Source organism: Molossus molossus, unplaced genomic scaffold, assembly GCF_014108415.1.
Source record: "Molossus molossus isolate mMolMol1 unplaced genomic scaffold, mMolMol1.p scaffold_m16_p_1, whole genome shotgun sequence".
NCBI lineage: Eukaryota > Metazoa > Chordata > Mammalia > Chiroptera > Molossidae > Molossus > Molossus molossus.
The window spans coordinates 49,416,315-49,442,565 of NW_023425344.1; the positions used below are offsets into that span (position 1 = coordinate 49,416,315).

Sequence of the window (26,251 nt, forward strand, 5' to 3'; positions counted from 1 at the left end):
TCTTAGGAGCAAAAGCACAATATTATTTTATTAACATTAATTGTTGCCAAATTTTATTTTCTGTTTCATCAATGTCTACATTTGAGGAACTATAAACATATACAACCCCGTGTTACATCAATGTTTCTTCAACAGCTATTAGACCCTTTACAACTATATGCAATTATATATATATTTTCAAGAGGGGAGGAACCATCACGCTGATCTTGTCCAACTGGCACATTTTTTTCCATATAAAGAAATTAAGGCTCAGGGAAGCTGACTGATTTTTCTAAAAGCTATTCAAGTAGAGATCAGGATATGAGCTGCACAGAGATATTTGCTCCACTGTCTGCGTAGTGTGTTATTTAGGGGCAGCCTGAAGTGTGGGAAACAGAAGAGATGTCCAGTACATGCCAACAGTTGACGCCAGCACAGTGGAGCCAGGGGTTAGGAGGAGAGAACACTGCACAAGTGAGCACAGGAAGGAAAGGGAAGTAGCTCCGGGCTCCTGACTGAAGCTGTCAGTCAGTCGTCCCTGAGCTAGCAGGATGGGGAGGGAAGACTGAGGGAGACTTACAACAACCTCTTACAAAGTCAAGTTGGAGATGCATGGGGCATTTGGGAAATTTTATATATAATCAAGTTCTGTCAAAATAAACAAATAAACAAACAAATACATAGATAAAAGCCAGATTAAGATATATTAGCATTTATCTCCTAGTTTCTTCAGGATATCCTTAATAGAACCTTAAACATGTCTTATTTCTCATTTTAAAATATTTAATTAACCTCTCTCTTTAAAATGGAATGAATTAGTAGTACCTGGTCTTCAGTTTATAAAATTTTAGAATTGGTGTCTTTTAAACCCCGTAGGAAGTGGGACATAGGAAAAATAATGCAGCTTCTATTAACTAACCAAAATGAAAATTGCAAAGCACTTTTATGTTTATGATCATCATAAATGCTCATTAACACAAGGAAGAATTTAGACAAAGAAGGAGGAGGAGGAAGGGGGGGGGAGGACGGGGGGAGGAGGAGGGAGAGAAGGAGAAAGTATCATAAGATTGTGGTTTAAAGTATATGCTAACCAGTAGTGTTTATATATGGAAATATACAATTTGTATTCATTTGCTCCTTTGTACTTCCATAGCATTTTGTCTCTTCTTATAATACAGAGAAGGGACACAAAGAACATATGTGTAGGTCATGTGTGTTTGAGGGTAAGGGTTGGTAGGTAAGACAGCATGTAAAACAATCTGTTCTTTTCTTCTATATTAGCCTCTCCCTTTTCTTACCACTGCTTCAATTAATTGTGAATTTCCCAAGGATAGGGACCTGATTCCTTTTCCTTTTTAGTCCACAGCCCGCCTGATCTCTTTGGAGCCACGTACATTGGAAGCATCAACATTATTTTTATAAAATTCTAAAGAAAGAGTCCCTTAAGCCAGCTTGTCAGAGCTTTAGACGTACTTATACTGGTAAACTATACTGAACTACTCACCATCATCTACGATGGATCCAAACCCTGTGACAAATACACTTGTTTTAGGTGGCAACTTTGTAGATGAATCTGGGAGGCAAACTCTCTGGACTACATTTGAAAACTCAACTCGGGTGGTAAGCTGAGCCAAAGCAATGTCGTTTTCATTTGTTTCTTTATGGTAATTTTCATGAAGGATAATTCTCCCCACATTTCGTTGCACTGCAGGTGGTTTTATAGTTGTACCAAAAGTAGCAATCCATTCACGTGGGTCTTTATTACTGTAAAACATTAAAGGGTAAAATTTATGATGTTTAACACTATATTTTTTAAAAGATTGAGATTGTATTTCTCCCCAACAATTGATATTATGCATCTGAAATATCCCTGTAGTAAAAGGATTTGTAATTGAAGACCTTATTGAAAAAAGAGATTAAACAAACTGATGAGCCCTGGCCGGTTTGGCTCAGCGGTTAGAGCATCAGCCTGCGGTCCTGAGAGACCCGGGTTCGGTTCCCGCTAAGGGTATGTACCTTGGTTGCAGTTTGTCCCAGGCCCTGGTCGGTCGTGTGGGTGGCAGCCACTCGATGTGTCCCTTTCACGTCGATGTTTCTCTCTCTCTCTCTCTCTTCCTCTCTGTCCCTCCCACTCTACCTGAACAAAAAATGTCCTCGGGTGAGGACAAAAACAAACAAACAAACAAACAAACAAAAAACAAAACAAACTGATGATGTGAGTGAGAATATGAAGGCCTTTAAAATATTTTACATACTCTAAAATTAAAAAGAGTACAGCAACTAAATGGAATTCCCATGCTTCATTTGGGTTATTAATGTTGATGGGTACCATACAGTTAATTCTAATCCTGTAATTTTTTGTTTATTAGAAATTAATTAGATTCTATGTCTTCTATCATTTCAATGAAATGTGTGGATATTAATTTTTATTTGTTTTGAATATTCTACATGCTCAGAGGCATCTTCCCTCTGTATCAGACACTCCATCCATTCTTATTTGATGACTCACTTGCTGGCTCTTATTTACTGGGTCTTACTAATATCCTTGAGACAAAGTGTAATTTGTCTCTTGTGTATAAAAACTTGTGTGTAGACAGGATTGTTTTTCCACCTACGCCTAGACTCAGTCCAGATATTTAAGGACTAAGCAGCCCTGGCTCAATGCAATGCTGTGAGAGCCCTCACCACCATTTGATCTGGCTTGGTCAGTCCCTCTTACTACTTTTGATCCTCTCCCTTCACACAGATGCTTTTGTCTCCCACAGTTAACGTTGCAAGCAACTTCTAAGTAGTACTACCATCTCCTTATCTTTCTATTCTTCCCCAAAGCCCAGTTCCTTCTTTTTCTAATCATCCCCATCAAGAATGACTAGAAATATATCACCTTAAACATATAGAAACTTGTAATTCTCCTTGTAGAGGAACATTATATAGAAGGAAACTACACAGAGGGGAATTTAAACAGGGGATTTCCTTGTTCATGTGGGATTAGTGTGTTGGTGAATCAGAAATGTTTCAGCGTAATGAAAACCTGAAAGATCAGTGGTTTTCAAAGTACTAGGCACAGCCCCTGGGATGAGCAGGCAGAGCCCAGGGGCGGGGAATGGAGATGCAGAGGGCTCCTCTCTCAGCTGTTTTACTTGTGTACACTTTAAAGGAAGTTCTTATTCAAAGCTGAAATCTTAAAGTTGAAGAATTCATTTGAAAATTAGAATTCTGGGAGATGCAACACAAATGTAATGTCAGTCCTCAAGGAGCTTGTAAATTAATTGAATACATTAAAAATAGTACCCATCTCTTCATGCATCGTCAACCAGAAAAGAATCCTGGAATTATAGGTCCCTTCAACGTGCTTGTGAAAAAAGACACCGAGCTCAGAAGTTAAATGGCTTGCCCAGAAGAGGGACATGTCCAGCTATTTAATGTCAGATAGAGGGCCCAGTTCTCATATTATCCTGCCAAAAATGTTTCCCCAGCCACACTTTCACAAAGGCTGAGATTTCTTTTTTATTGGCATAAAGGTACTAACATTCTTCTAAAACATGATTTTTAAAAAATACACTGTTTCTGTAGGAAAAAAAACCCAAAATTTACAAACACTTTGGATATATGTACCTTATATTTTCCCTTCACAATAGTATATGTCATTGTGCGATTACATGAAATTATTATCACTCCTTAAATTGAACCCTTTCCAGGATCATTACACTTCCCAACTCTTTTAGATTATTATTATAAGCATAAAATATGCCATAATTTATATTTTAAGAAATCCTTCCTGTGAGTCCTTCCTGTGTAACCATCATCACCTGTCAAATCTCTGTTCCCATTTATTTAAAAATTCTTTGAAAGTGGCATGTAAACTCATGGCATCCAATCCTTCTTCTATTCTCTAATTAATTCCCATCCCCATTATATCACCTCAATTTCTCTTATCTAGGCCATCAATTAGCTCTATCTTACCAAACTTAATGGCCAATTCCTGTTTGGGTCTTTTAGCACACAGAGACTACACTGAACCTGCTGAAACATGTATCTTAATCACTATAGCTTATATTCTTCATTAAATATTAATATATTGACATCTGGGTTTATTTTCCATTTATATAATCAGGTATCAGTTATAAATAAAAATGGATGATACTCCCAAAACAAGTGTAAAGATTGGAGCACTATGTAAACAAAAAATCAGAAAGCCTTAAAGAATTAGTGAAACTCAAGTTCACCTAAGGCACGATGCTGGTTATTTTGTAAATATAAATGAGTCCCTTTCCTCATTTCTCATCACAGAGTGACAAACAACCACTTAAGTTCATTAGGTCATTCCCATTTCATATAAACTCCAATAAAAAAAAAAAGTGTATATACCTTGGAACCATTGGATGTTACTCTTAGAAGGATGGTCAAGAGCCTCCTACACTCATAAAAAATAGTTTTCTTGAAAGGATCTGTGAACAGTGCCGCTGGCCAGGGCTTCATTCAGAGCTTTTATCTTTTGAGAGTTTAAAAGGAAAAACTTTCTGCACTCTGCTGGTGATACCTCAGGGAGGAAAGGTGTGTCCCTGATCACCTGGGGCAGTAGGTGCCTGTGTATATCCATCTACATGAACTGACATAGCTGAGCTTGAACAGCTACAACTGTGAAAACTCAAGCAGACTGCTCCTGTTGGATCCTAACTGACCCGTCTTCCACACCGTGAGGGCTGAGAGACAGGGTGGCAGGTCTTTCCCATCATCCACATACCTCTCTGGTCTGCACAAGTCACAGGGGTTCTTGGGTGATCAGTTGGAACTGACAGCTTCCAAAGTGATACCTCTGATTTTGTCTTACTTATAGAATGATAGTAGATGTTGATTGTGGGAGGATAGAAGGATTAATAAAAAAACAAAAACAAAAAGAAGTGGCTGAATTTTCTCCTTGCATATGTGGAAAAGTTTAAGCTTACTACATGTATAATAATCAGTCGTTACAATAATTTGATATAGTAGGAAAGTTCCAACACTAATGTCATGATAATACAGGAAAACATGGTGAGAACCATGAGAGTGATATAAACCAAACATCATAGGTATTTAGAGCAGGAAGAGGAGATGAATGTGATCAGGGCATAGAGCAAGCACAATTCATTTTAGAGGGCAGAGGAGGGTCCATCTATAATGGAGCAGAGGATAAGCTGGTGAGATTAGACTCTTCCCAAGCACTGAATCCATTGATGGCAACTAAATGAAGAAGGCTCACAACAGCCCTGGTTGAACTTACTTGCGGAAGCAGTGAGCTGCTGTGAGCAGCCATGTGTTACTGATGAGGCTGGCTCCGCACTTATGGCCCGCCCCTTTGAGCTGGAGGCTGGCCTGCCATGGCCACTCGCCTTCCATAGCTGTTTCCCTTCCTTGGACAATCCTTTCTGTAGAAGTGTATGCTGGTAATGGCATGTTTGAAGATGTCATTCTTATTCCACAGCCTGTCATAGAAATAGACATTAGCTTTTCATGAAAGGAGGGGATAAAGCATACCCTGACTTGCATTGGATGCTGATGCTTGGGCAGCCCATTGCCCCTGCTACTCTTTAAAACCCATTCCTAGCATGCAGTCTCTGAGGTTGTCTGTAGGCTTCTACTGATTTTATTGAGGTTCAGAAGAAATGTTTACTATTTCAAGACATCTAATCCAGGAATCAGCTTCTGTCTCTCTATATAAAGCACATATAGATAAATAAATAGATAGGTAGATAATTTATTGAGTATCAAAAATAGATCCTGTATGGTGATTACCTGAAGGAAAGGGGGATGGGAGATAAGAGAGAAAAGGGGGGGGGTAAATGATGATAGGAGACTTGGCTTGGGGTGTGAACACACAAACCATACACAGATGATGTATTATAGAATTGTACAACTGAGCCCAACCAGTGTGGTTCAGTGGATTGACTGAGAAGTCCTGGTTCGATTCCTAGTCAGGGCACATGCCCGGGTTTCTAGCTCAATCCCCAATATGGGGTGTACGGGAGGCAGCCAATCAAGTTTCTCTCTCACATAGATGTTTCTATCTCCCTCTCCCTTCCTCTCTCTCTAAAAAGAAATCAATAAAAACATGTTTAATAGAATTGTGTAACTGAAATTTGAATAATTTTATTAACCAATATCACCCCAATAAATTAAATAAAAAAGTAAAAAACATATAGAAGTGTTTTAAATACATTTACAACAAAACATTTCTCAGATGAGAAAACTCATCCTTAGAGAGAGTACATGAATTGCTGGAGGTCACCCAAGGGTAAGTGACAGAGTTGGATATAAAATTAGGAGGATCCACATCAAAGTTTGTATTTTTATTAGTAAAAGAGAACCCAATAATGTAGTCATGATTCTCCCTTGATATGAATTTATACATTGACTTTGCAAAATCCTGAATTTAAACAATAATGCCCCTTTTTAGTTTTCTAAAAACTGAAAGACTAGTTTTTTATTGTTTATTGGGGTGACATTGGTTAATATCATTATATAAGTTTCAAGTGTAGAATTCTATAATACATGTGAATATTGCATTATTTGCTCACCACCCAAAGACTAGTTTCCTTCTGTCACCATAAATTTGACCCCCTTTGTCTTCTTCATTCTCCTCCACCTCCCTTTCTCTAGTAATGGCTTTTTTGTTGTCTGTGTCTATGAGTTCCTTTGTTTAGGTTGTTAATTTGTTGCTTTCTGTTTTATGATATCCCACATATGAGTGAAATCATGGATCTTGTTCTTTTTCTTTTCTTTTTAAAATTGAATTTATGGGGTAACATTTGTTAATAAAATTACATAGCTTTCAGGTGTACAATTCTATAATACATCATCTGTATATTGTATAATGTGTTCATCACCCAAAATCAAGTCCCTTAAATGACCATGTATCCCCCAATACTATCTTCTACCTCCCTTCACCCCCCTTCCCCTCTGGTAACCATCATGCTATTGTCTGTACCTATGAGTTTTTTTGTTTTGTTTTGCTTAATCCTTTCACCTTTTTCTCCCAGCCCTGCAATACCCCTCCCCTCTGACAGCTGTCAGTTTGTTCTCTATGAGTCTGTTTCTCTATTGTTTGTTAGTTTTTTGTTCATTAGATTCCACATATGAGTAAAATCATATGGTGCTTGTCTTTCTATGATTGGCTTATTTCACTTAGCATAATTCTCTCCAGGTTTATCCAGGCCATCGCAAAGGGTAAGATTTTCTTCTTTTTAAAGGTGGAATAGTATTTTGTTGTGTAAATGTATCACAGCTTTTTTTTTCTTGAATCCTTATCCGAGAACATTTTTTCATTTTTTGTTCAGATAGAGTGGGAGGAAGAGAAAGGAAGAGAGAGAGAGAGACACATCAACGTGAAAGGGACACATCGAGTGGCTGCCTCCTGCATGACCCCAACCAGGGTCTGGGACAAACTGCAACCGTGTATATGCCCTTAGCAGGAACTGAACCTGGGTCTCTCTGGACCACAGGCCAGTGCTCTAACCGCTGAGCCAAACTGGCCAGGGCTCACAGCTTTTTGATCTACTCATTTACTGATGGACACAGGCTGCTTTCAAATCTTGCCTACTGTAAATAATGCTGCAGTGAACATAGGGGTGTATATATTCTTTTGTATTAGTGTTTCAGGTTTCTTCAGATATATTCCCAGAAGTGGAATTGCTGGGTTGCAATGCGGTTCCATTTTTTATTTTTTTGAGGTAACTCCAGACTGCTTTCCACAGTGGCTACACCAATCTGCATTCCCACCAAAGAGCATGAGAGTTCCCTTTCCTCCACATCCTCACAAACACTGTTGTTTGTTGATTTATTGATAATAGTTATTCTGACAGATGATATCTCATTGTGGTTTTAATTAGCATTTCTCTAAAGACTAGTGACATTGAGCATCTTTAAATATATCTATTGGCTATCTATATGTCCTCTTTGGAGAAGTGTCTATTCAGGTCCTTTGCCCATTTTTAAATTGGATTTTTTTTGATGTTAAGTTTTATAATTTCTTTATAAATTTGGTATATTAACCCCTTATCAAATGTATTATTGGTGAATGTGTTCTCCCATTCAGTTTATTGGTTTGTGAATATTGTAACGACCCTGCATCCCCACATTGACCCCACTTGATCATGATGTATAATCTTTTTCATGTATTGCTAGATCCATTTTGCTAATATATTGTTGAGGATTTTAATATCTATGTTCATCAGGGATAGTGGCTTTTAATTTTATTTCTTTGCAGTGTATCTGGTTTTGAAATTAGAATAATACTGGCCTTGTAAAATGAGCTTGGAAATCTTATCTCCTCTTTAATTTTTTGGAATAGTTTGAGGAGGATAAGTGTTAGTTCTTTGAATGTTTGGTAAAATTCACGTGTGAAACTATCCAGTCTAGGACTTTTGATTGGCTGCCTCCTGTATGCCCCACACTGGGGATTTGGCCCACAACCTGGGCATGTGCCCTGACCAGGAATCAAACTGGTGAACCCTTGGTCCATGGGTAGACACTCAACCACTGAGCCATACCGGCCAAGCTATTTCTGTTATTATTAAGAATACAAGTTTTTATTTTTTATTCAAAAAGTAATTTTATTCAGAAACAGGTAAAAAATAATTGCCTGAAATTGGATTTACAAATTTGTCATAATTCCCTCACAGTTAAATAACCTCAGCTTAAGGTGAGCTTAAAATCGAACTAATAGGGTTTCTAAGTTAATATGATAGCATATCACTAGTGTCTAAAACTTCCTCTCCTAGCTTCCCCTTAAAATGCATGAAGGTAATACTAAAATAATATCTTCTAGTCATGAGCCACATCACAACTCCTAATGGTGTGTTATTATCCTCATGTTGAAGATGAAAATTAAGTTTATGGTATTTTTCAAGGGCAGAAGGAGCAAATCATAAAAATTAAGGAAAGATAAGAAAATATTCTAAATTGTGGTAGAAATTTTTAATAACTAATAACCAGTGGGTTAGTTTGAGAAACAACTTCTTGGACTGCCCACTCTCTATCTGAGAGTTAGAACTATGTGGAGAATCATAGAAGTCTGACAAAGCCATTGATTCACTGCTATTGTGATTTCTCCAACCCAGGGAATCAATCAGCACTGAACCTGTCCCCAGCCAAGCAGACACTATGGTGTAAACCACTCCATTGTGACCCATCAATCTTTTCTTTATGTGTGTAGTCAGAAACCACGATTCCCAGTATACTGTACTATCTAGGAATTAAAAAAAAAAAAAAGATGAGAATGAATATCCCCAAAATTTACATATTAAAATCCAAATCCTTAAAGGTGATGATATTATCGGGTCAGGTCTTTGGAAGATGGCTTAAGTCATGAGGTTAAAGCCCTCATGAATGAAATTACTGCCTTATAAAAGAGACTCCAAAGTGATCTCCTAGCACCCTTTACCATCTGATGATACAATAAGAAGTCTATAACTCAGAAGACGGCCCTTACCCAACTATGCTGGTACCCTGATCTTGGACTTCCTCCAGAACTGTGAGCGATATATTTCTGTTATTTAAAAGCCATCCAGTCTGTAGTATTTTGTTATAGCACCAAAAACAGATGAAGGCAACCTACCTCATTAATAGCAATTTAAATAGAAAAAGATCACTGGCATCAGTAAGTGATGGAGCTGGTAGAAGAGAGGGTTGGCTGATGTCATTCTTATATATTCTGCTTGTAAATCAGAATTTAAGCCTACATCTAATTGTACAGGAAGATTAGGCCTCCCCACATCCGATAATATGTAATCTCAGAATACAAATATATCTCTGAAACTTATTTTCTACAAAAACTATTAGTACACATGTGCTTGGTATCAGTAAAGATTTGTAAGAAGATATTACCTTAATATAACATAAGAACAAAAGCAGACAACCATAAGGGGAAAATATGCTGTGATAAGACCACATATAACAAAAATGCTGTCTGTAATAAAATAAAATTCAAGAAATCACATAAAGTCATAACAGATGTAAAATCTACATGGAAGAACTAAAGAGAAAAAAATGACACCAGACAACTGAGATAAGTGGTATTCAGGAGTATAGAACTGCCTGGCTGGTGTGGCTCAGTGGTTGAGTGTCAACCCAGGCACCAAGAGGTCACTGGTTCTGTCCTGGCAGGTTTGGCTCAGCAGTTAGAGCCTCGGCCAACGGACTGGAGAGTTCCAGGTTTGGTTCCCGCTAAGGGCATGTACCTTGGTTGCAGTTTGTCCCTGGCCCTGGTTGGGGTTGTGTGGGTGGCAGCTGGTCGATGTGTCTCTCTCACATCGATGTTTCTCTCTCTCTCTTCTTCCCTCTCTCCCTTCTGCTCTGTCTGAAGATAAATGCAAAAATGTCCTCGGGTGAAGATAAAAAAATAAAAATAAAAAAAAAGAGATCACCAGTTTGATTTCTGGTCAGGGCACATGCCCAGGTTTTGGGCCCAATTTCCAGTGGAGTGCATACAGGAGGCAGCCAATCAATGTTCTCTCTCATTAATGTTTCCATCTCTCTCTCCCTCTCCCTTCCTCTCTCTCTAAAATCAACAAAGAAAAAAAATTAAAAAAATAAAGAAGTATAGAACTGGTCAAATCTATCAGAATCCAGTGGAAAGTAACCTGAGCTGGAACTATAAATAATAATTGGTATGGAGGGAAGAAAATGGACATTCAAATAATAAATTATTTGTATTTCCAGGGGGTTGGAGGAGAACAAATGAAACAGAATCAATCATAAATTTATAATGGAAAAGCATTTTTCCAGAACAAGAAAAAAAGAGTACCCATATTGAAAACACTTTTGAGTGCCCTAGGCAAAATTCAGTGAAAAATACAACCACATCTAGATTTCTTGGCAAATAAGTTATAGGATAAAGAATTCCTACAATCATCCAGAAACAAAAAAAGGCAACCTACATGATAATAAAAATCACACCAGGCTTAGACTTCTATTCTATAGCAAAAACACTAGACGAAAACAGAATATTCTCTATAGAATTATTTGGGAAAGTTTATGACCAAGAATCCTATAAAACAGTGAGATAAAGGAAATGGAAATAGATTCTTACATATGCAAATACTCAGGAAATATACAATTTGTATAATATTCTTGTTTAAAATGACTTGAAGAGCCCTGGCCAGTTTGGCTCAGCGGTTGAGTGTTGGCCTGAGGACCAGAGAGTCCTGCGTTCAGTTCCCACTAGGGGCACGTACCACAAAAAATAAAATAAAATAAAATAAAATAAAATAAAATAAAATAACTTGAACATACAGTTTGGCAGGCAAAAGGGTAACTCTAAATCAAAACTCAAGAGTAGGAAATAGTAAACTAACAGGAGAATTTAGTGATGGTAAATAATTGTAACTATGGGGATAAAATGGAAATAGTGTTTGAAAAAGGATATTGATTAAGTATTTAAAGATTAAGTGATAAGTAAAATTATAAATTTATCTATCAAAAACTCAAAAGGCAATTGAAGTTGAGAAGAGGAATTTAGATTGTAAGTTTTTCATTATACATAGTTCTTGCTTTATACTTGAGTTTAATAACAAAGAAATAAAGGTTAATAAATGGATTTAACAAACATAAAGGCAAGCAAGAAGATATAAACAACATGGGTTTATATATTTAAAAAAAGACAAAACACAAGGGAAGAAAAACATTTACCAAAAGCCAGAACACATGAGTAAGAACAAATATATGAGTATTGACAATATTTGGAAATATGTTAAATATCGCATGTTACATATAGAAAATACTCCCTGTTTTATTAGTGTCCTTACAACATTTTTAATGGACATATATTTGCCCACAAAAGACCATTAATATGCACCAATTGGGGGAGTGGAGAGGCAAAAAATGACCACACCAGATATTTCAACAAAAATGCAGGAAAACAGAGAAATTTTAACAGGAAGAAGCCTAATTAATTACAACTTTAAAGCACTCTCTGAGCTGTGATAGTATATTTAAAAATAATCATTTAAATAAAATGTTAGAAATATAGTTATATATGTTATAATATCAAAAATACTATGTAATTTAAAAAATCATATTCAGTAAGCCACAAAATTTTAAATTGTAATTGGTGTAAATTTGTAAATTTAAACATCTTAAAAATAATAAACCATAATAAAAGTGAAGTGTTTGGTTTACAAAAACATAAAATGAACAAAAATGTTTGCTAGTATTATGGTGATTTTTTGTAATATACATAAATATTAAATCATTACATTGTACACCTGAAACTAATATGATGCTATGATAATTACACATCAATTTTTAAAAATCTTAGTAAATTTTACTAACATTTTGTGGCTTTTATTCACTATCTTTGTTATGAAAGAGACAGTTAATTGTGGGTTTTGGAACTTACGGCTGTTGAGAAGATTCCTCATCTTTTTGTTGTCAATAGCTGAAATAAACAAATGTGAATTAGTTGATAGAATAATATGTTCCTATTGTCATGTAATTTTGTTAGAATGGACACTATAAGATATGCTTATTATCCAAAGGATGTGTATTTCAAGAGAGTATAAAATTTTTCATAACTAAGTTATGATTTAATCCAAAATGTATAATTTTTTTTTCAAAGAGAGCATTTTGGTTTTGATTTTTTGCTGAGAAATTAGAAACTAAAGTTAAACAATTAGGAAAGAATGGTAAAGCTCAATGTCCCTGATTGCATCTTTTGGGAGTTTCAGTATAACTCAAGGTAGCCGTCTCTAATTCCTATCACAACTGGTGTTCACTACAGCAGGTGCACTAACTCACGTGTGTTAGTAGGGCTGTTGAAGGTAGGTACATATGTTGAAAGGGCAGCTCCAGATAACTAAAGATATTGCAGACCCCTCACAGCCCAATTTTCAGACCCTGGTCTACACAGGGTAGGAATTCATTTAATGCAGATTGATGGCTTTCTCTGGCAGAGGATTCTCCCTCATGGGGAATATGGTGGAATGCTGTAGCTCGGGCAGCAGGCACTGGAGTCATGAAGCTCTGTCATATACAGCCAGTCCAGGGACCCCACCATGCCACAATCTCTCCTCTACTTTGTGCCTTCCTCTGTGATACCTGTTTTTCTTTGACTGTATCTTAGTGTTCATTTAAAATCAGTGTCATTCAATTTTTGGTGGTTAGGTATTTGTTTTCTTTTGGTTATTTGTTAGAGGAAAAATAAAGAAGTACATGAAATTGCTCAGGAATGTTGACTTTCCTGAAGGATGTGAGTTCCAAATCCCACTACAGGTTTCCTGGATATTTCACTTCTCTTTATTTAACAAGAAATAAGTATATGGCAGAAAATATATATATACAGTAGAATTCTGATTATTGAGTTTGGATATAGAATATAATTATTTTGATATTAAAGCAACCTGTATAATAAAAATTCAGTGTACCTGAGCAAGAAGGCTATTAAAATTATAAAATGAAAAATTCTACACTTTAACAACTCTTCTATGATTGATATTTTACTTTAGCATACATGATCATGCATTAGGGGAAATTGTATTATCAGAAATTTAAATTTAGTTGGAAAATATCATGTTTTATTTGGGAATATAATTGATTGATAATAAAGGTGGTTACCATACTCTTCATTACTTCTAATTACTTCTTGAAAAAGTTGTCATGACTGTGTGTGAGGATTCCATCTCAAAATGTATTTAAAGGTGTTCTCCAATTTCAAACAACATAGTAATTAACTTTTGACTATCTGTTTTTTAAATTCATGGCTGCTGGGAGGAGAAATGCTTTCAGGTCCAAAGGGCAAACCTTATTTTTTATTAAATCAAAAGTAACTGAACTTGAAAATACTCAAAGAGAAGCAATGAACAGAGCTGGGATATCTATGATATATAAACCATATGCTAAAGTTTGGGGAGAGGGATAAGAAAATAAAAAGATAAAGTCCCTGATGTTGATTGTAAAATCATGTGTTTCAAATAAGAACGCTATTTACGCTAAGGCTAAGCAGAGAGAACAAAACAAACCCTGGAGCCCACAGTGACTCCTTAGGTCTGTTGTTTCTTGGATATAAACAGAAAATGGACAGAATGTATTCCTGGGACTGAACTACAGGGCAGGCAGCTCTCCTTTTCTGTTCCTACAGGAGTGTTTCCTCTTTTCCTTCCTTATCCCTTAGGCATGCATCACCTCCAGACCCAAGAACTGAAGAGTTCACATCATTATTTCAAAGTAAATTTATATAATTACTGGTTATTGTCCTTTCCTGGAGCATTGATTTTTATTTTATTTTCAATTACAATTGACATCCAATACTACACTTATTTGAAACACATCTTATTTGAAACATATGATTTTACTTTCTCTTATTATGTATTAGCATCAAAAAATAGAAATGCCTTCCAACTAGGACTCCAACTAGCTTTGAAGTAGTTTTACTTTAAGTTTTATAACCCTTTAAACTTAATTTTCTTCCACTTTGGGGGGAAAACAAAACAACTTTCTTAATTTTGTTCTGTAAGGAATAAATGAAGAGATAAATTTAAAAAGTTGCTTTAAATTACAAATAAGCTAGAGAATCTCTTCACAGTTCATGCCAATAGTTCTTCCTACAGTGGTAAACCTTCATAATGATGTCTATTGCTTTGATGTTACAGAAGCTAACCCTCAGAACGAACCTTTAAAGACCTCTGGGAGTTAGAATACCTGTGCCAGGTCTGGCCCCAAGGCTTGATAGTTCCATATCTTACATTGTCCTTGAGTCTCAGTTTCCTTAAAATGATAAAAATAATACCCACTCTTTTATGCTTTTGTAGAGATCTAACATGATAATACATGAGAAAAAATTAGAAACTATGGCAGAGGCCCAAATCAAATATAAAATAAATATTCATAAAACTAAACCTTGCCTCATAGTAAATTTTTATTTAATTTTATTCCACACTGATATATGCATATCAGTGGTGAATTCGTAGAATGAGAGAATACACTGACCTAAACTCCTATGAGAGGATAGCAAGGGAAGGGAATCACAAAGATGGTAAAAGGACTTACATGTGAGTGTAAATGATGGTTTGCTTATAGTCAAAGGCAGCTCTTTTGTCTTCAGACTTTGATATAAAATCCTCTCAATTATTTTCTGGAGATGCTCAGCACTGCCAGTAGATGGGTATCGAAACATGAGCACCACAAGAATGTTCACACCCTTTTCATCTGGACTAAAGAACACAAAAAAGCAGATAAATACAGATAATAACAAAACTAGTTCTCCAATCATTAATTATTTTTAGATATTTAGATTCACATTAAATTTATAGAAACAACAGATGGTATATGTGTAGATCAGATTTCTAACTTATCTCTAGAAATACTGGTTAAGATATATAGCTAAAAAAAAATTATTCTCGCCCTGGCCGATTTGGCTCAGCGGCTGGAGTGTCGGCCTGCGGACCAGAGTCCCGGGTTCGGTTCCCACTAGGGGCACATACCAAAAAAAAAAAAAAAAAAATATTGTCTGCCCTTAGCTCATAGTCTGGAGGGGTTGTAGAAGGAGGTGTTTATGAAATCATGCTTTAGATGCACTTAAAGGATTTTCTTTTTAAGTTATTTAGAGTCAAAGTTATAGCCATCATTATTCTTCAGTAGTGATGTGGAACAGACAACGCTTCGTATTCACCAGAGTCACTTGCTTCGCCTCCTGAGCTCAGATCTAGATTTCATTATCTGGCTCCCTTGCAGTTTAGTGGAACTCTTAGTGCATTCTAGACAGTGGAATGTGAGCAGAAATGATGCATCCCACTTCCAGGCCCAGCCCCTGAAAACCTCTCATACCATCTTCCGTGCCTTCACTCCTTATTTGCCAACCCTGGAGAAGATCCAGGGGGCAATCCCACCATTCCCGCCAGCACCCACATCCCCTGCTGCCACTTCTGACTCTTTGAGCTGAACCAAAGAAATAAAGTAAACCTTCATTGTGTTAAACCATTGGTATTTGGGGGGTTGTTGGCCAATTAATACCTGTTTGATTAGTAGATAATTAGAGAAAGCAGTTATAAAAGGAAATCTTTCTATAAGAGTTTCAAATATATTAATTTATAATGTAATGTATAGGTATAGAAAGCCTCTGTCACCTTTTGAGAGTGAATGGAAACATATAAAGAATAAAAGAAGCAAGGAAGAGAGAGAAGGAGGAAGGAAAGTAAAGAAGGAACAACTGTACGGGGAGGGGAGAAGCAAAGAAAAGACATGAGCTCCTTAACCATATGTGTAGTTAGTTTACCATCAAGAAGTAAAGCAGACAAATAAGTATTATAAATATATATATTTATATATTGATTGATATCCATAGAAAAAATATAATAACTTTCATCAAAATGTGTAGACAATATATATTATTCTAATGAATGCCCAGCCTTTGGATATAATATAAGAAACACATTCAGGATCGAGTCTAGTAACTTATTTTAGTCTCTGACAAGTGTATGTTCAATTTCTGGATATTGCCTTTTATCAGAGTATATAAGTGAAAGCATTAAAAATTTAAAAATAATAATAGAAATGCAATGGTATTGAAGAAAAACCTTATTGCAGAGAAAGTTATAGGTGATTGTTGGGTAGGCTTAAAATGAGGACAGTCAAAAAGAACTGGACCAAGTTCTACTAAGCTCCTTGCTTAAGGAGCAGGGTATGTTGGCAGCACCATCCCTCCTCTTCCTGTATTTTTTTCTCTTGGAGAATACTTTCATTTTTAATCCAATAAGTGACATTGTCTCTGGTCATAGAGCACGCACGTCTTTCTACTGTGACTGGGAAATGGCTAGGCAGTATAGCTGGGCCGCTCAGGATTCATGACATCTTTGTGTCCCTGCAAACATTTTCTCAGAGGAGTTGAGCCATTGTGTTTATCCAAAGCTTCTTAATGCACTAATTTGACATTGTAAACCAAGCTTACCTACCTTATTTTGATAACATGAGATTTGATAAACCGACCTGCTCCAGAAGAACGTCGAAATATCCTAGACATCTGATTAGAAAAATTGTAAAAAGTATTAGTCTCAAGAAAAATGTTACTCCTTGTCTTATCTAGAGACTTGAGGCAATGGCAAGGATTTCAGTTTATTCTCAGATATGTGAACAGGCTGTTCACTGTAGTAAGACTAAACCTGGCTCTCATCCTTATAGATTATTCAGTTTTGTTAAGCCTTTGTGAAATGGAATAATAACAATATCTACCTCAAAGAGTTGTTTTGAAGATTAAATGAAATAATGTACATCACACATTTTACACTTGCCTGGCATATTGTAAACGATTGATAATGTTTATTTTGATTATTGTCAAATTAGTTAAAATATCTGAGCTATTTTTTTTTAAGGCAGCATACTCACTTTTATGAAAACCCACCATAAATTTGCCTCATTATCGAATATGGCATCTAGTTCATTATCGTTATTAAAGTGCTGATTTCTTAAATGATGATCCTGTTACTACAGCATTTGACATAATATGTAATAACATCTGTTGTGTGACTGACACCCTCACTTGCTAGTCATCTCTCTGTAGCAGGCAGGCTTTCACAACTGGTACTGAGTTTAGAAGTAAATTTCACCATACTCCACACGGTCAGCATTTTATTATTCAGTTTTCCAGTCTGAACCAATGAGATTTTGGATGTTCAGTGAACTGATTTCCTAAAGAGTTCTGTTTTCCCAAAAGACTGTTAAGGCACTGTCTTAGAGAGGAAAAAGCACTGGACTGAGGGGCTAAATCTTGTCCCTCAATTACTACATGCTCTGGGAAGAGGGAATATTGCCTTCTACCCCCTAAGATTTTTCTTTCACCCTGACTCCTCTAAACTAGTAACAATGCTCACCTTTTACCTCCTAAGTATCTACATCCTTCATTCCCACCGCTGTGGTCTGAAATCAGCTCCTTTGAAACTTGAGCCTTTCAGCAGTCCCATCACTGTCATGTTTATGCGGTTCTACTCTACCTTCCCTCCCTTGGTTGCCCCCACAGTGGTAGCACCAGGATATCCCTAAGGTGCAAATCTGAGTATGTTATGCTCCTGCTTCAAGCACAAAGTCTCCTTCAGTTTGAGCTTCACAATCCTATCCTTTCATTTGCCCTTGCCCCATCTGTACCTCCACAGCCTATTCTCTTATCTACTGCATGACCTGTTCTTTAATAAACCCACTAAACTGGTTCACACATTCATTTCCCTCTTCCTACGATACACTTTTTTTTCTCAGGCAAATTTCTTTAATGATATTTCTTTTATTCCTCTGAAACTCTAGTGACAATGGAGTTATTTCTGACTTGCCCTCCTCAAAGTTGAACACTCCTTTATCTGGGCCACCTCAGCATCTTGCACATGATTCTATTACAGCAATTATCATGCCAGGTTGCAGGTGTGTCTTTCCTACTCTAGACTGTAAACTGTGTGACAGCTGGGAGTATATCTGATTCATTTTTGTATCTCTAGCATTTGGCACATTGCTTGACTCTCAGTCAACACTCAATGTGTGTCTGATAAATAAGTCCGTGAATGAATACATGAATAAATGAATGAAAAATCAACACAAAAGGGAAGAAGATAATAATAGCACATTGTTTTGCTTGATCAGCAAATCATGTTGCCATATATATGTAGAAATTTATGGGAATCTAAAGTAAGGAGCCAAGAGACCCAGTCATGACCTTCACATGGATGGTCATTTCAGGATTTTGAATCAGTTCTGAATTATATAACTTATGATTTCACTAAGCTTCTCTGAGCTTATTTTAATTTCATTTTTCAAGGAACAGGGAGAAAATTTAATTTTAAGGTCTTTAGCATTGTAAGGTCCTCTTACATTTTGAACTGTGTACATAATAACACTTTAGGGAAAGGTCAAGATTCTGTCATATCAGAGTATAAAAAGTTACCAAGAATCTCTTCAAGCTAAAATGTGATATTAGAAATATAGTCCCCTGAGGTGTCAGCCTCTATTTTTAAAAATTGGTAGATTCTGATATAGTACAGTATTGATATGACCACTAAGAATAGCTTACAGCTTACATTTATTAACTTCATACTACATAGTAGGCATTGGACTAATTCTTTTTTTTCAAACTTTATACCACCATATGAGGAAAGTATTTTATTTATCCTCAACAGCCCCATTTTATAGATGAAGAAACTGAGGCTCAGGACACCAAGTTAACTTGTCCAAGATAACATAGAAAGTGATGGTTCTGCACTATGCTGTACATCTTAAGCTAATATAGTATTGAATTTCAACAGTAATTGAAAAAATTTTTTAATGTTAATGAAAGAAAACATACAAACAAAAATGCACATGTATGTGGAGTGTTAGAAAAACATGACTAAATCTGAGGTTGTGCATAGTGGTTAAGCACACTGTTGATTTTTGAAGCTGTCTCTTACCAGAAGGTGATTTTAGAAACATCATTTAGTGTCTCTGTGCCTAGGTCTCCCCACTTGTAAAAGGAAAATTATATAGCAGTTACCTCATCAAATTGTTGTCAAGTTATAAAGCGTGAACAACAGCAACAACAACAAGTAGTGGTTTTGGCACATGAACCCAGGGAGTCTGACTACGTTTTGTGTTCTCAAGTCCATCACATGGCACTGCCAGCCCTGTGTTACTTACATATTTGACAACAGATGTTCCAGTAGGTGGGAGTAGAGAGGTCCTGGGGCAGGTAACCCTTAAAGAAGACCTCAATACATCTTGTATTTCCTGATTCTAAATCTCATAAAAGATAACCTCTTGGGAGGTTTCTCTTTTCTATTTCTGAGTTTAACAAGGCTAAGGAAACTGCTCCTCTCCAGACACCTACTTATTGTAAGCAGTTTCTGGAGATGTTGAATTTATGTTTATATTTTTCTAATAAGAACCCACTAGTATTATATTTAGTCCAAATTACTTAAATTAATTGTGCCCTTCCCTTTTTATGGTCCAAATCATAAAGAACAGATTATTTTATTTGAGATTATTCTATCTAAAACAAGATTGTGGCCCTGGCCGATTTTTCTCAGTGGTTAGAGCGTCAGCCCATGGTTCAGAGAGACCCGGGTTCGGTTCCCGCTAACAGCACGTACCTTGGTTGCAGTTTGTCCCCGGCCCTGGCTGGGTCATACGGGTGGCAGCCACTCGATGTGTCCCTTTCACGTTGATGTCTCTCTCTCTCTCTCTCTCTCTCTCTCTCTTTGTCTCCCTCCCTCCCTCCCACCCTATCTGAACAAAAAATAATAAATTGGATTGATAACACTAAAAATAAATAAATAAAAATGAAACAAGATTGTGTAAGCTCACGGCAAAATAGAAAAGTTCTCCTTAAGATCAGATACCAATTGTAGTCCTTAATTTGAACTCAAGCTTTGAAAAACAGTATAACATGTCTGAAACAATAGCGTGGCACTGACTAATAGTACACCTAGTTACCGTCGCTGGCAAGACTGAGCTTGCGCCTTCCCCTCTGGCTGGGAACCACATGCAGATTAAGACCTCATGGAAGATCACTAGTGATTGGATGCCAACTAGGGAATCCCTTTCCAGATTCACCTATGAAAATAAATCAGGCAAATTCTGCAGATTTCCTGTTACTGTCAGGGAAATGGACAAGCAGAGGGCAAATACACCAAGAAAATAAATTCCATTTCCCTTTCTTCTCCAAGAAAGCTTCCTGCTAGCTCAAAAGGATTTTTCTTTCCTCTGAACTTCTAAAATACTGATCATTTTGGATCATATATTTGACAATTATATTCTGTACCGTGGCAGCTCTTACACTGTTGTATCTAATCTTTTTAGCTCTCATATTATCTAAATTTTTTGTTTGTATTATTTTCCATGTACAAACTTCCATACATAAACCATATTATAGACTCCAATGAGGAAAGCACTGTGTTATACAGACCTTGGTGTTCTTCACAGCCTTGCACAAAGTAGGTGAACAATAACATTTTCATTAGTTGATGAATTCTCCAGCTATGGTTAATCTTAAACAACAATGTGAAGAAGAAAATCTTGGCTTTGTATCCTTTCATGACTCTTTCACTTTACCTTATCACTTCCCTTTTTCTTATTTACTTATTTGTTATTGAACACAATTGATTAGGAGTCTCCTACATTTAAGGCACTGTGACAACAATGGATAAAGAGTAGTGAACAAACAGCTGTGGTCCCTAGACTCAGACTACAGTGATAGACAGTAATAAATTAAAAGGCAATTAGTATAGTCAAGTCATATAGAATAATGGCTGGGGGGCGAGGGGGTCTATAATAGGAAGGAATTCTCCATGGAGGTGACATTTAAGTGATATATGAAGGATCAAATGGAATAAGCTACAAAAAGGGTAGTGCTATCTTGCAGGTAGAAGAAACATAATGTGTAGAGAATCCAAAAAAAAAAAAAAAAAAGGTCAATATGGATAGAGAAGAGTGAGCAGGAAGAGAGCATAAAAGTTGGAGGAATAGTGCCGAAACATTCAGGTCCTTGGAGGCCTTCATGAAGAGCTTGGATTCCCCACACCCCCAGAGTATTTTTTTTTTTTAATTTGTCAATTACAGTTGACATTCAATATTATTTTTATTAGTTTCAGATGTATAGCATAGTGGCTAGACATTCAAATACTGTGTGAAATGACCCTAGCCCCATAAGTCTAATACCTATCTGGCCATAAAAAAAGAATGAAATCTTACCATCTGTGACAACATGAATGGACCTAGAGGTATTATGCTAAGTGAAATAAGTCAGACATAAAAAGACAGATACCATATGATTTCACTTATATGTGTAATCTAAAGAACAAATTCAATGAACAAACAAGACAGAAACAGACTCATAGATACAGAGGAGCTTGAATTTTATACTAAATACATTCAGAAGCCACTTATGAAATTTTAAGCAAAACAGTAACATAATATGTTATTTAAAGATTATTGTGGTTGCTATGTAGACAAGATATTAGAGAAAGCCTGAAGTGGAAGCAGTGATAACTGTTAGCTGCCTAGATGGAGAAACATATTAGGTCTAGGATGGAGATAGTGAATTAGTAGTAGAAACATGACCTGTGAGTGGATGAGACATGAGTATAAGGGAAATGTAGGTATTCTAGCAACTAAATGTACAGTGATGTCATTTGTTGAGTAGAAAAATAAAAGGGAATAAGAGAATGGGATGGGGAAGCAACTTTCAAGAATTGGATTCAGATGTGATAACTTTGAGGTGCCTATGAGGTGCCATTTCCAAGTGGAAATGTCATGTAAACAATGGACCTTACAAGTCTGGGGTTCAGAGAAATCTGGGTTAGTGATTGAAATTTTGGAATTTGGAATTTTGTATATTTATCAGTGCTTCTCCCTTTTTTTCTGCTAAGAGGGCCCCTCTTTTCTATAGCGCTCATTCTATACCATTCAAATGGATCTAAAGTTGACCCTTCCTCCCATCTCCCACAAGGGTGGCACAGTTTTATTCTCTAAATCAAAGTGATTATTGTAGGGATGGGTAGGTGTTTCAAATTTGGCTAACTGGATTGGTTCTCCACACTTTCTTCCAACGACTATTAAGGAAAGTTGTATTTCCTACTTCAGTTAATAACCTGGAAAAATGTAGCTATTATCTGCCACATGCACAATACTTTTTTTTAAATGTTAAAACCCTGAGGACATTGTTTGGGCCTCTGAATCCAGCCATATCTGAAGCTGAATGACTCTCTAGATTTTCTCAACAGTCTTGCCATCCTGCCTCCCTTGCTTCCTTTCTTCTCTCCTTTCCTCCCTCTTTAGTTTCCTCTCTCCTTTTCTTCCTCTCCCTTCTTCTCTGCCTATCTCTCTCTTTCTTTCTATTCTTCTTTGAGTCACTAATTGGGTTTCTGTTATTTTCTACCAAAAGTGTCCTATTTATCATGGGAAAGGATGAGATCATTTATGAGCAACAGAAGAAAGAGAAGCAAAGGAAGGACCATGCCTTAGGTGACCTGGAAGCCTAGGTAAATGGGACATTTACTGTCTATAATCAAATATAATCAAATGAAGTTCTTCTTCTTAAGACACTTTTTAAGAAGCGGAATTTACTTAAATGATGATGAATTGTGATGAAAGAGGAATTGTAGCAGCTATTTGTTTCCTACCCAAACTGCTGCACAGACATACCCATCCCCCAGCTTCTTTAAGTCTTGACTGATAACAGCTCACACCTATGATTCTCCAGAGGCCTGCCCTTGTCTGATCACATTTCTTAGTAATGTCTGGTAGCTTATGCTTACCTTCCCTGGGCAGCCCTTGTTGTTATAACACAAACAGCCCAGCCCTCTTACCTCTGGGCAGAACCACCAATGTGACATAATTTAGGTTCCAGATCTCCCTCAGAAATCAGGCTGAGGTTGCACTTCTGAAACCACATCTTTGTCTAGCCTCTTACTCTGTCCTTTTCTATTGCCCTCATTTTCTCACAAGATTTTCTAAAAGCTTTTGGTTAATAAAATCCCTTAACCAAGAATCTTCATCAAGGGCTAAGGGAGGCTGAGGCGGCTAGAGCACCAGGCAGCTCTTCTTGTTTGTTTGTTTTGTTTTTAATCCTCACCCGAGGATATTTTTCCATTTTTTGTACAGATAGAGTGGGAGGGAGAGAGGGGAAGGGAGAGAGAGAGAGAAACATCGACGTGAAGGGACACATCGAGTGGCTGCCACCCGCACGACCAACCAGGGCCGGGGACAAACTGCAACCGAAGTACGTGCCCTTAGCGGGAACTGAACCCGGGTCTCTCCGGACGCTCTAACCGCTGAGCCAAACTGGCCAGGGCCAGGCAGCTCTTCTTAAAGGGCCCCCCGCACAGACTTACTGGACTCACTCCCTCTAAGCTTGGAGGGGAGGCAGCTCGAGGGGCGCCAGAGACATACAGGGAAGAACTGAGCTGTTTGGCACTGGACAAAGGGCTGGAGAGGGGGCTTTCTCCAGGACAAACGTGCTGTCAGAGGCCTTTGTTCCTTTGGTGAGCCTTTCCCTGGGGCAGCAGACAGCTGCCATATCTGGGACTCCAGCAACCTGGCTCACACTGGTAGCCGAGCCCTGGTGACTCCCTGAGGCCCCACCCAGCCCCACCCAACATTCAGGCCCACCCAAGCTATTGCCAGTTGCTTAACCATAGGATTAGCCTGTCTTAGATCCTTCTTCAGGTTTTCCTAAATTCTTTCAAAGAAGCAGCATCTGGTCTCAGCTACCTAAGCGAAATGGAGATAAGCAACCTAACAGATGCTGAGTTCAAAATACTGCTTATAAGGATGCTCAATGAACTTAGTGAGGGCCTCATGAGCATAAAAAAGGACCAGTCAGAAATGAAGGATGCAGTCAGAAATGAAGGAGGCACTAACTGAAATAAAGAATAATTTACACAGATTCAGTAATAGAGTAGGTAAAGCCAAGAAGCAACCCATCGATATAGAATATAAGGAAGCAAACAACAACAACAACAACAACAACAACACCCAATCAGAACAGCAAAAAGAAAAAAAAAAATCCAAAAGAATGAGGAAAGTGTAAGGAGCCTCTGGGACAACTTCAAGTATACCAACATTTGCATCTTGGAGGGGCCAGAAGGAGAAGAGAGAGAACAAGAAATCGAAAACCTATTTGAAACAACAATGGCAGAAAACTTCCCTAATTTGGTGAAGGAAACAAACTTACAAGTCCAGGAAGCACAGAGTCCCAAACAAAATGAACCCCAAGAGGCCCACACAAGACACATCATCATCAAAATGCAAAGGGTTCAAGACAGAGAGAATCTTAAAAGCAGCAAGAGAAAAGTAGTTAGTTACCTACAAGGGAGTTCCCATAAGACTGTCAATTGATTTCTCAAAGAAACTTTGCAGGCCAGAAGGGAGTGGCAAGAAATATTCAGAGTGATGAAAAGCAAGAACCTACAACCAAGATTACTCTATCCTGCAAAGCTGTCATTTAGAATCAATAGCCATATAAAGAGTTTCCCAGACAAAGAAAAGTTAAAGGAGTTCATCACTACCAAACCATTATTATATGAAATGTTGAAAGGTCTTCTTGAAGAAAAAGATAAAAAAATATAAACAAACAAAATGGCAATGAATACATAGCTATCCACAATTGAATCTACCATCAAAATGAACAAGCAGAACAGAAACATTCTCATAGATACAGAGAACGTTTTGTTGGTTGCCAGATGGGAGGGGGGTTGGGGGAATGGGTGAAAGAGATGAAGGGATTAAGAAGTACAAATTGGTTACTAGACTAACAAACCTCAAAGGGAAGGGGGGTTGGGGTGGGAAGAAATAAACCAAAGAACTTATTTGTGTATATGCATAACCAATGGACACAGACAACAGTGTGGGGAAAAGCAGGAGAGGGGCAGGAGTGAGGAGGAAGGGGTCAATGGGGGAAAATTGAGGAACATCTGTAATACATTCAACAATAAAGATAAAAACAAAAACAAAAATAAAAAGGAAAAAAAAAGATTCAAGCTTAGTTATAGTTTTAGAACATACAGAGCATAATAAAGAGATTTCTGGTGGGAAGCAATTTTTTTTTTCCAATAATCCTTACCGGAGGAAGGGAGAGAAGAGAGAGAGAAACGTCAATCAGTTGCTTCCTATACATGCCCTGACCGGGGATCAAATCCACAACCTGGGTATGTTCCTTAATCAGGAATTGAACCCGCAAACTTTTTGGTGTAGGAGATGATGTTCTAACCAACTAAGCTACCCAGATAAGGTGGGAAGCTATTTTTAAGACATGAGGTTAGATAGGTATAGAGTCAACATCAGTAGTCTTTCAGTATTGAAAATTCTGCACAGTCAATGGAAGTCATCCTCCTAACAATAAAAATTGTCATATCATTTATAGTATTAGCTTTGTGGATTATTCTGAGCATTGATTTCCAAAGTGAAGCCACAGTTTCAAAGAGGGTGTGGAGAATATCAGAACTTATATTTATATTTATCTTTATGTAAACAAACAAGTTTTTATAGCCTTGATCCTGAGGTTTGGAATAATACCAGAAGTGCACTAACTACCTGATGACCCCAAGGAGAGTGTAGAGATCATTTTGGGGGCTGGACTAAAGGGGGTTGTGGGTTGGGATAGAGGATGGGCAAAATGGGTGAAAGTAGTCAAATGGTACAAACTTCCATTTATAAAATATATAAGTTATGGGACGTAACATACAGCATGGTGACTATAGGTAATAATACTGTATTGTACAGTAAGTTTACACTTAACATTTTTGATAGGTTTTGTGACTTTAAGGGAAACCAATTTTACCATAGATTAATTGAT

At 37.1% G+C, this 26,251-nt stretch overlaps 1 protein-coding gene across 1 annotated transcript in view; it reads right to left on the reverse strand.

Annotated features, from left to right (window-relative positions):
• Positions 1–26,251, reverse strand: part of LOC118643943 (transmembrane protease serine 11F) — a 63,263-nt gene that overhangs the window by 3,775 nt on the left and 33,237 nt on the right. Inside the window, exons 4-8 of the mRNA XM_036282268.1 lie at positions 16,899–16,966; positions 14,998–15,161; positions 12,353–12,391; positions 5,240–5,441; positions 1,484–1,743 (exon numbers count right to left, since the gene is read on the reverse strand). Coding sequence (XP_036138161.1) covers positions 1,484–1,743; positions 5,240–5,441; positions 12,353–12,391; positions 14,998–15,161; positions 16,899–16,966 — 733 coding nt within the window. The remainder of the gene's footprint in view (positions 1–1,483; positions 1,744–5,239; positions 5,442–12,352; positions 12,392–14,997; positions 15,162–16,898; positions 16,967–26,251) is intronic.